General features: G+C 38.6%; 1 protein-coding gene across 2 annotated transcripts in view; it reads left to right on the top strand.

Annotated features, from left to right (window-relative positions):
• The window catches only part of LOC104600413 (D-xylose-proton symporter-like 2), a 44,571-nt gene extending 33,275 nt beyond the window's left edge, over nucleotides 1-11,296 (top strand). For both annotated transcript variants that reach the window (XM_088895392.1, XM_088895391.1), the window contains 3 exons: nucleotides 6,425-6,523; nucleotides 6,782-6,919; nucleotides 10,901-11,296. In XM_088895392.1, coding sequence (XP_088751518.1) covers nucleotides 6,425-6,523; nucleotides 6,782-6,919; nucleotides 10,901-11,032 — 369 coding nt within the window. In that variant the 3' untranslated portion in view covers nucleotides 11,033-11,296. The remainder of the gene's footprint in view (nucleotides 1-6,424; nucleotides 6,524-6,781; nucleotides 6,920-10,900) is intronic.

Below are 11,296 nucleotides of genomic sequence, written 5' to 3' on the forward strand. Positions count from 1 at the left end.
CCAGGAGCCCCTATAACTCCTTTGGGTTTAATCCCCATATTTGCAAAGTGATCATTAGTGCCAACCCCTTGAACCTGTACCTGTCTTCTGCTCTCTTCACTGCTGACCAAAGCATATGCTTGTGATAATGAGACACTTTCCTTGGACAAAATATTTTGTTTTGTGATGTCATATTCAGGGTTTAGTCCAGTTAGGAACTCAAAAACCCTGTTTCTTTCAACCAATTTCCTGTAAGTTTCTGCATCATTGGAAGTATCCCATGTCACAGCCTCTATCAGATCAATTTCTTGCCACAGAGATTTCAAGGTTGAGAAATATACCGTAAGGGATTTCTCCCCCTGTCTTAAATTCTTCACATCACTCCTTAGTTTATAGGCTCTAGCTATATTTAGTTTCTGGGAGTAGGTTTCTGCAACACTATCCCAGATTTCCTTAGCTGAGTTCATCCAGAGATAATGTTGACTAATCTGTGGCTGCATTGAATTCACGAGCCACCCAATAACGGTGTAGTTCTCTTGCATCCATTTCTCATAAGAGGGATCATCCACTGGGGGAGCCTTCTTGCTCCCGGAGATAAACCCCCACTTTCCTCTACTACAAATATGAATTTTCACATATTGTGACCATGCCAAGTAGTTGGTTCCTTCCAGTTTAATTGTGATTACAATCAACGAAGAATCAGCTGGGGTTCCCAAAGCATGTCCATATTCAGCAACACTCTTACTCTCAACATCTGAGAAGTCCATCATGTAAAGGCGTCAATTAAGTTTTTGGTAAGTTTCCACTAGTGTACTGATTGTTGATGAACTCAGATTGAGTTAAATCAGCAACAAACACAGCCACCCACAAGGCCAGTTCAGACCTGACAGCCGTGAGAATCAAGTTCGGTGGCAGCTCTTTCAAGAAGAAGAAGGTCTTATTCAGCCTTCAAGAGACAACCAGCAGACCTCCAAACACTATGTACCCGATTGGAGTCCCTTTCTAGTTAGGGATTCTAGGTTCCCAACAATAAGTGCCCTCAAGAGAGCAAAAAACACAGACCACAGTACTTAAGAGGCCTTTTTACAAACACTATGTATGCAGTAGTGAACACCCCACTGTTAACTAGTAAGAACCACTTCAAGAGCAGTCCGTATAGGTCCAAGAAACAACTGAACTGAAGTAGAAACTCGTACCACTGAGTCCAAACAAGTTTCGGCCACTTGGCAGTCCAACAAGATGAGAAACTAACCCAGAAATCTCTGAGTTAAATCAGGCCAACAACAGCCGAACAGCAGAGCAGATTTAGAGGGGTTTCGAGCACTTTAACAGTCCCCTTAAATCAGAAAAACAATCCAGTAATAACTGAAGCAACTTACAGTTGTATAAATCTCTGATTTGAGCTTCAAATCAGGCCCAACAGTCCTTCTCTCTGATTCTTCCTGGTCACCGAACTATTCTCCAAGCGAATAGAGCCTTGGGCACCCTCCAATGACCTCCAAGAATCAGGCGAATGAGTCTAAACTTCCAGCCCTAGATCACCCTCATGCAGTCGGCTGGACTATACCCACATGAGAGCCACGCCAAGTTCAGGCCTGCTCTGATACCAAGTTGAAAACAACCCTTTGAAGTATGGGACTGTGTAAGATTAGATGAAAACCAGAAAACCAAACAAATGAGAAGATTGGAGAAGATAAGAGAGAGAGAGAGCTGGCGACAAGGAGTGTTAGAGGATGAGAGTTTTCGAACTAACTCTCCCTCTAACACTCTAATACAAGTTTATTAAGTTAATTCTTGAATAATTACAAGAGAGGCCCTTGGTTGGGCAAGAAATTACAAAAACACAGCATAGAAGAGTATGGGCCCAGAATAAGGCCCATTACAGAGAAGAACATAAATATAACATAGAATAATAGCCTATGGGCCATTCGGCCTATCTTCTCTACAATAATAAAAAAATTATTAAAGAAATAGGAAAAAGCGGGGTACAAGCACCATACATGCTATGTGGCCCAAGCAAAAAACAACCCCACATGACTGAAAAACCAAAAATTCCACATAGACTTGAACCTGTTGAAACATCTAAACAAAAGTACAAAACCCAACAACCTCAAAGACAGCAAATCCCCCAATACCTAACCCAACCGCAACCAGGAAATGAACACCCTACTTCTCATACTTGCCTCAATCCCTTGTGCTCTTACTATTTCCTGTCAGACTTGCATGATCAAACAATGCCCCTAAATAACACAATTTCTTTATTTTTCACCTTCCTTTGGCCATGAATAGTTTCTCCTACTTGGAAACACCAGAATCACTAGCCTCACCAATTGATACCTAAAGGACAGCCCAGTGCACAAGGCTCCCGCCAATGAGGGTGGACCTTGGCACATCGTTTGGGTTGCTCCATTGCGACCTGGGCGACCAGGATTTAAATTTTGGAAACAGCCTCTGTAAGTGCCGGGTTGCATACATCTGTCTCTCACCAATTGATACCTCGACTTGAAAACTACCAGCTGAATAAGGATCTAAATTCTTGATATTTGACTCACCCTGCTCTTTTTCTTTGGCCTCTTCTCTTTTATTTCCATATGCTTATATGTGGGTGATTGGCTGAACTCCTTCCCCCAAAAAGACCTTAACTACTTGGCCACTTCAACCTCATTAGCAATCACTTGATCAAGGGATAATGACTTACAAATTTTATTCCTCTAATCTGTTATAACATCTTATGTCTTCCCTAAGTTCATTGTACCCAAGAAGAACCTTCATAGCCTCTTTTGAGGTCCCAAGGGCACTACCATCAGTTTCTACTGACTCCCCTTACAAGACTGAAAAAGTCTTGTATTTTTCAAGTATTAGACACTCCTAAGCCCGTCTCTTCTGAATCACAACCTTTGCACAACTTCTCACCATTCTCCTATCATCCAAACAATGACCTCATCCAGTGGAGCTAAATGACAAAAAAGGTGTTGACAACTCCCTAGGGGCAGTACAAGATTGTTTCACAATCATTTCCATTAGATCCACCAAAGACAGCCTATTAGAGAGAGGGAGAGAGAGAGAGAGAGAGATATGTTATCAGTGCAGTGATGTAGGAGAAAAGAAGAGAGGAAGAAAGAAGAGAGGACAAAGATTTGAGAGCTCAAAAGCATGCTGGCGGCGCCAGCTATTTGTTATATATACTAGGGCGATAGCAACTAAAAAACAAAAGGGTAAAAATACAATAGTACCCCTGCGGTACTATACTTAGATAAATAACAGCTTTTAACAAGATAAATGAGACCAAAGCCCTGGAATCCGCTATGTGATTGCAACTTCCATCTCCCATCCTCGGCGGCTGAGGGGAAGATTCTGCCAACCCTGATGATAGAACCAATAACAAGAATGGGACTCGTAATCAGCCCCCCACAACGTCCCACAGCACATCTCTTCCGTGCATTGGGAACATCTCCTGATGATAATACCAGAAATGATGATGTCATCATCGGGAGATGTTCCCAATACATGGCGGTGATGTGCTGTGGGACGTTGTGGGGGGCTGATTTGAACTCCAAGAATGGCATCCTTTTCTTTGATTGTCTCATAAACTTGAAGTGCTGTCATTTTTAAGATCCCTTTCATGCCCTTGATACTCTGCATATTTTTTTCAAGAGTATATTATGCCTTCAAGACCCATGGGCTAATAAACACATTTAAATGGTCCCAAATGGACATAAGTGGGACTTTGGCTGCTTGCATGCTCCTAGGCCCAATTCCTATGCATTTCTATTTCAAAATACAACCAAAATTGGTCCCCCCTCAGTCCATGACAGTGGGCCTAGCATCATAAAATTCCAATCTCTCTTTAAAATGCAGTTGGAAGCTTCCAGATTGCAAAACTTCAACAACCTGACATAACCCATATCAGAATTTGGATTTTTAGTCATCCATCACTCACCATTCCTTCTTTTTTTCCACTGGCTATGTCCTCACTGGAGGATCCATGGTAAACAGTGTAGGTGCCTCACAACCAGCTATATTGGGTTTGCAACTCCTTTCCACTGAATTGATGTCTTTACCCTCCAGCTTGTAGCAATGGAGGCTATGCTGTTCCTTCCGTCGTGATGACAAGATCTTAAAACCACTGCCCCTTCCAACTACAATTTGAAGGATGCACTTCTTCCCTTTCACCGCCAGATCCAAAAACTTTGTGATGTCAGACAGAGAACTACTGCAAATCAGCAACATTACCAATTCCAGAAAATACCTAGCTTAGGTTTTCCTTATCCACTTTGATGTATCCACCGTGACATTCTCAATCTTAACAAATGTGGTTATGCACCATGCATGGAGAGGCACTCCTATGACCCTTACCTGCCAGCAAGTGTAACCTCTAGGGATTTGAACTAGTCTGACTGATGACATCAAGCTCTAAAAGTGGGGTTGATAACTATTGAAAGTCCTTTAGCCAAGCCTGAGTATCTCAATAGCCTCAATATCCAAAAAAAAAGTGTGAAAAACTAGAGCTCTCTTTCTAGATTTCTGACCCCAGGAGAGTGAAGGGAAGGCCGCCTTACCTGAACCCATGTCTTCACCTTGACGAGCTTTGGCAATCATCAGAAAACCTCCTGATCAAACATATATAAAGAAAAGCCTCTCTTTATGATCCCATCATTGTCAATCATGATTTGCTTTGCAGCTCTCAGTGACTTCAACTGAGTGGAACCATCCTCAAGAATCTCTAAAGAAGCAGCACCCCTTCACCACCTTTGATCTTCCTAGAACCTAGTATTTCCTAGAGATCAATTCATATATAATGAAAAAGAAGAAAATATTTCATTAATAGATTTGCGAGGACAGATCCTAGTGAGCCTTCGAGTAGGCTTCTACATTAGTTTATTTACTTCTGGTTGCTGAGTCCTGCGGAATCTGAAACTATTAAGGAACCTTCAAAACAAATGCTGGGGATAGATGGGTACCATCCTTCACCCTACCAATGTCCAAACTGTGGTCATTTATTTTACAAATAGTCTCCTAATTGCTGAGGTATTTTTTAAAAGATCACTAGGCTCTAAAAAGAAATGTTTAAAATCCTTCTCCATTTAGGGGACTTAAAGATTGAAAGAAGTAGATTGGAAAATTATAACAAGGAAAAACTAAACTGTCAAATTAGAATCTCTCAGTACCAATGTCTAAATGCAGTCCCCTTTTCCTTTACAAATGATCTTCTGAAGGTGTTTCTTATAGGAATTACCAACCTCAAACATGAAATTCTTAATACCTTCATGTGGGCCTCAAAGATTGAGAAAAAAAGTAGATTGGTAAATCAGAAATCTAATCAAGATAATTGTTCCCCAGGAGATTTAGAACATTTCCCCCAAATTCACGAGCTTTGTAGGTCTCTCAGTCACCACATTTGAAATTTTAATTTAGGGCTTAGATACTTGGGTCATTTCAAGGTATCAAGTTCCATGCTTCTTATATTCTTCTTAATCCCCCTACCCCTAAGATTGATACCTATGGTAACTTGCTGAAGTTAATGTACAACTTGGTATTTATTCAAAGCATCTGATAATAATTCTCAAATTCCTTACATCTTCCTGTCACTGATGAATCACAAAAGATGATAATGTTGTCAAAAAACTGAAGGTGCAAGGCAACTGCTTTGCCTGTACCTTCTTTAAAGCCCTTAAAAAACCAATCCTATTTGTATGGCTGATTGGCGGCATGTCAAAAGTAGGTCATGTTGGCCTGGCACAGCCCACATTACACCTATATTTAAACCTGTTTCAGTCTAAAAGAAACTTATCAGGAAGTCACTGCCACGAAATGAGAAGTGGGCACAAGAAACATACCCCAAATCCAGCTTTTCCATCTCCCACTGAAGCATGACTTCCTGACACCAGTTCATGGCAATTCCAAGTTCAGAATTTCCTTGATTCTAAAAGGTGGAACTTTGGAGATGATCTTGTACACACTACCAACTAAACTGTGGCCTAAAATTTAAAGCCCCAAATTTCTTGGGGATAAGGACATAAAAGTGTTGTTCTTTTCTTGATGAGATACCTCAAGAACCTATGTACATGTATTCCATTCTTTCATCCTAAGTTCCTAACTAATAAAGTTTCAGTTATCAATGAAGAAAAGGATTATAACTCAACAACTATGAGGTCCATTTTGGTGATACCTCAAGTTCAAAAGCAGCTCTTATGATTTCATCAAGAGGTCTTTACCTCCAGAATGTCTGGAGTTGCAAGGCCATGTTCTCAAATTTCTTTGCCTTCTTGAAAATCAAAAGTATTGATTGTATTTGGGAGTGCTTCAAAACAGTGCTTAGAAAAAAAGCAGTCAAATCTCTCATTCTATTAACTGGGGTGCTTTTGAGGAGTAATGTTTCTGATGATTATTTTAATTGCATGGCTTTCATATACTTCATTCTCAATATTCACTTCTCCTATGTCAGGTCATCTCTTTGTTCCTGCTGGCAGCATATTATACTTTCTTAAACAATGCACCATTTGTAGCTGTAGTTGCACTACTGTTGTATGTTGGGTGTTACCAGGTATGAGAGGTTTCTCTTTCACTCCAGTCTTCATATTATTTCCTTTTCTGGTGCAATAGTTCTAGATTAGGATCTGCTTTAGAACAGTGATTGTTAATTACTTCTAAGGTACTATGCCTGCCAGTTCTGGGCTGACCATATTAGGATTTATGATTTGGTAGTTGTATATTTGGAATGTGATAAGCAGTGAATGCTAGTTATTTGTTGTATTTGTATCACATGCCAATGCGGCTTTCTTATCGGGACTGGTTTATGCAGTTATCGTTTGGACCCATTGGTTGGCTGATGATTTCAGAGATTTTCCCTCTACGCCTGAGAGGGAGAGGACTAAGTATTGCAGTGCTTGTTAATTTTGCCTCAAATGCGCTTGTAACATTTGCATTTTCTCCACTAGAGGTATCTATCTCCTTGACAAATTCCATTTTCCTGTTATTAATTCTTAGGAGTGCCATCAGTAAATTTCTAAGGAAAATGCTTTGGCGGTGTTTGGAATATTGGTGTTGTGTTCCCATTTAGACTCCATGTAAGCCATGTAGGAATTTTGACCTTACCTTCCAAGATTATGTTGGTTAGGCAGATACAACTTCAAATAAATATACCATGTTTTGCATAGAGTTATGTGCATGAGAGTGTTGGGGGAAGCTTCGTTTTGGTGTTCCCCCCAACAGGGGGTGTTTCCACTTTGGTTGTCTTATGTGGTACCTAGTGTTGCCTAATGGAACTTATGTGTTTAAAACTACATTAAACAATTTTGCATTGTGTTATGTGCCAAAATGCCTTACTTCCCTGATTTCCAATGCAATCAGGTACAATCGTTGAGACTTAACACCACTACATAATCATCAATAACTTTTTCTATTATCAGATTTTATGGTGGAAGCAAAACGTTTAAAAATGCGGAAATGTGAGGTGATGCACTTAGATGTGTGAGGCATAAGCCTTGGGCCATGATGCTTAGCTTCGTGGTTAACAATGTTTTAAAGAAGAACACCTACTAAAATGAGGAAAAGTACAAAATTATGCATAAGTGTAGTATATATTTATGTTGGAAGAATCATATAAATGAATAAATGACAATATAATCAAATGATTCGAGAATATTAGAATTAGAGGAAATATTTTCATTATTACAAACCATTCAATAACTATTATATGTTAAAGAATACATCACAGATTCACAGTGGCTTCTTTTTGGTTATTGTTCCAATGGCTTTAAATATGTTAAAGCATAATGACAAGCACATATACATGCATTGATGCAAATATGTATACAAAAACACAAATAGGGCATTTCAAGATGTGACAAATGTTCTTTATACTTTCATGCATGAGCATGAAGGTCTTGAGTTGTTTTCCTTGAGCCTCACTTCAAGTCATAGACCTCGTATGTTTTTTAAAATACTAATGAAGAAAACCTAGAACTATATGACCATCCATGAATTATATATATTGGTCATCATCTGATTAATTGCCCATCTTCTGGGATTTGAATGGATTAAAAATGAGCCAATTTGGTTAGAACCATTCAGATAAAGTCATTCTTTACTATTTCCGATAAGCTGTTGTATGAATGTCCCACTTTGTCTTAGGACTATATCTTTTTCTGAATGATACATTTTAAGTCTTTCTTGCTAACACATCATGCATAGTTGTTTTTATCAGCAGCAATAATGGTGCTATATTAATATATGAATACTCAAGTAAGAAGCTCAACAAAGCCTTACTCCAACTATCTACATTAATCTTGTTTCACCATTCCACTCTATCCTGTTTCATATATTATGCATTTAAATATGTAGTTGTAGTTATGTAAATATAAAGCCACACACCCTGGTTTAGAAACCGAGAACCCAATCTCTGCTTAATACCCACTATTCATGCATTACTATTTGAAAAAAAAAGGTGTTCTAATTGGGTCAAGTAAGGAAAAAGGTATAAAGCTTTCCCATACAAAGGGATGTATTAATCTGTTTTCAGCAGTGAATGAATTGAGCATATTCTTTGAGCACTTTGTGCCTTGGTGGTGTGATTCTATCATTTTATTATAAGTATGATTCCTATAACTGATTGGTGTGACTCCAATATGGAATTAGAGTTCTAAGGTGAGACTCCAAATACACTAATTCAAGGCTGTGTGACTCGGCCCTCTACCTTCTTTCTCAACATGCTATTACATATCGAACTGTTCTCAAGTTGCATACTTGGGTTTTGACCATGCTGCATCAGCTACAGAACAGGGGATAGACCAACCCCCACACCCCACCCTGGTAAAGGCGAGATTTGATCCCAAGTCTCTGCAGATGGAGACCTTACCGACTGAGCCTTTTTTGGATAACAGATCAGGATTTTATTGATTAAAAGAAAAGAGTTATTTACAAATGTATAAAAACCTCATTTAGGTAGTTCACCCATCCACCCTCACCCTTATTTTTTATGTTACAGCTGAGCCCATTACAAATTGTCTCTGGTCACACCTTACTTTGCCAAGGCATCAGCGAAAACATTGGCTGCCCTAGTGCCCTTTGAACAGTAAAAGAATGCATTTAAATGCTTTTCCACCTGTTTTATATCTTTCAAATGGGACTTGTGCTGCCATGGACCTTGAGAGTTTTGTTCAACCAGCCCACCACCATCTTTGAATCTCTGTCCGTCATGATGTTTCTTAAACTCAGCTGCTTGCATATTCTTAAGCCTTGCAGCATTGCCATCAGTTCAGGTTTCACCGAATTTCCTTGTCCTAATGGCCCTGAATATAAAGCTAGAGTAACCTCATTATCATCTCTAGTTACTCCCCAATAGCCATCAAAGTTTAACTTCAAACAATCTTGTCTAGTAGGAGACTGTTGCATCTGTTGTAACGTCTTTGAGGTTGATGACTATTCACCACCACCCTCTAACCACTTCATCCATTGAAAATGAGGCAAAAATTGCCAAAAGTCTTTACCCAATTGACTACCTTCACTATGTTAAGTTCAACAATTTCTTCTACTCCCCTAACCTTGCCTTTGAAGATTCCCATATTTTCTTTCTTCCCAAATTGTCAAAATAATAGATGCCTTTGTTCCTCTTTTCCTTATCAAAGGTAAGAAATATGGGCTGAATAAGCATTTGATGTCGAAAACCTTTTTCAAATGCAAAGCAAAAGAGCAAGAAATTAGTAATAGTAGGTGGTATAAAGATTCCCCACATGCATTAATGCATTACAAAGAACACACCAATGAGGAGACAGGCGCCAGTTTGCTCTTCTCTTTGAAGAACATCACAAGTATTGATTTTTTCATGAAACAACTTCCAACAAAAAGCCATAACTTTGGAGGAACCAGAGTATGCCAAACTTCCTTGGAAGGAAAAGACTGGGAACCAAGAGAATGGGAATGGGACAAAACCTTGAAAAAAGAGGAGCAGGAAAAGACACAAAGAGTTGGGCATCCAAATTTTGAAATCAGGTGGGGAGTTGTCCAAGCAAACCACATCCAGAGATTCCAACTAAGCCAGTTGGCACCTTTGTATGATATATCCTTGTAGCCATGGTTGTGGGTAGTGGACAATTGGTTCTGTAGGAAAAACAGTTGGTGTTTTTTTCCACCTCCTCATTGTCACTAATAGGAGATTGATTTTGCAGGAAAATCTTTAAGATAGAATTTGGAGTTCTAGAAACATGTTATTTTTTCAAGATAGAGTTAAGCCATGCTTGTATTAGAGAATTCTTCTTTTTGGTAGTATGTCATATATAACCAATGCTCGATCGATTGATTGGCAACTTTTAGTACCGGAAGGGAGTAGTGTTCATCTTATTTTCCCAGCAGTAAAATTGAAAACAGAATGCTGCTATTTACTTGCTATTTCTTCGTTCTGATTAGTTTGATATTAGCTAGGTCAAAGCAATCTACTAGGCATTTATCTCAGCTTATTGGTTTCTGATTGATAGATTACCCCCTGTAGCAGGCATTACATTTCTCTCTCAGCAAAAATTAGGTGTTTTTAAATTTCTGGTTGCCTGCATAGACCTTCAGTGTAACAGTTTGACTTAATGACTTCAACTATCTGTATTTTAACTAATGTCTGTCCTATTAATTATGAATTTTAAAAGGAGGATTTTCTCTACGTTTTATCTGTTGTCATTCTCTCAAAATTTCCAACCTGTTTCATTATTACATTGAGATTTTCATTATGGTGTGGAAAAAAGTTCATATTAATGAATGCGTTCATAGCACATGGGAAGGTAATAAGAACTGGGTTGGGTATCCAATAACCTATATGTTTTCAGTTACTACTATTCACCTTTCTTATTTCAAACTTGATTCTGTTCTCTTTGTTTCTCATTATAAATGACTGCACTTACTTAAGCCGTTTATTGTTTTTGGATTTTGATTGCAGTCATTGATTGGAGCGGGAATGCTATTTGTTGTATTTGGAGTGATATCTGTGTTGTCTCTTCTCTTCATATTCTTCATTGTACCAGAAACAAAGGGGCTTAGTCTTGAGGAAATTGAAGCCAAAATCCTTTAGAAAAAATCCTCTTCATTTTTCTCGTTTCACAATTCTAGTTTGACAATGAATTGGACTCCCAAATACAAGTTTCCATGGTGATGAAAAAGACTTTTTGTCCCAATTAATATATTTTTTTCTATTACTATTATAGTTCAGCAGTCTTGTTACGCTATCCTACAGTTGTTTTTATTTTATGTATAATACTGTAAAGTCTGTAATAATAGTTATATATTAGCAGAAAAACCTAGTTATTCTTAAAATCCTAATAAATCATCTTGAATA

The sequence above is a fragment of the Nelumbo nucifera genome, chromosome 1, assembly GCF_055504915.1.
Source record: "Nelumbo nucifera cultivar China Antique chromosome 1, China Antique-T2T, whole genome shotgun sequence".
NCBI classification, from domain to species: Eukaryota; Viridiplantae; Streptophyta; class Magnoliopsida; order Proteales; family Nelumbonaceae; genus Nelumbo; species Nelumbo nucifera.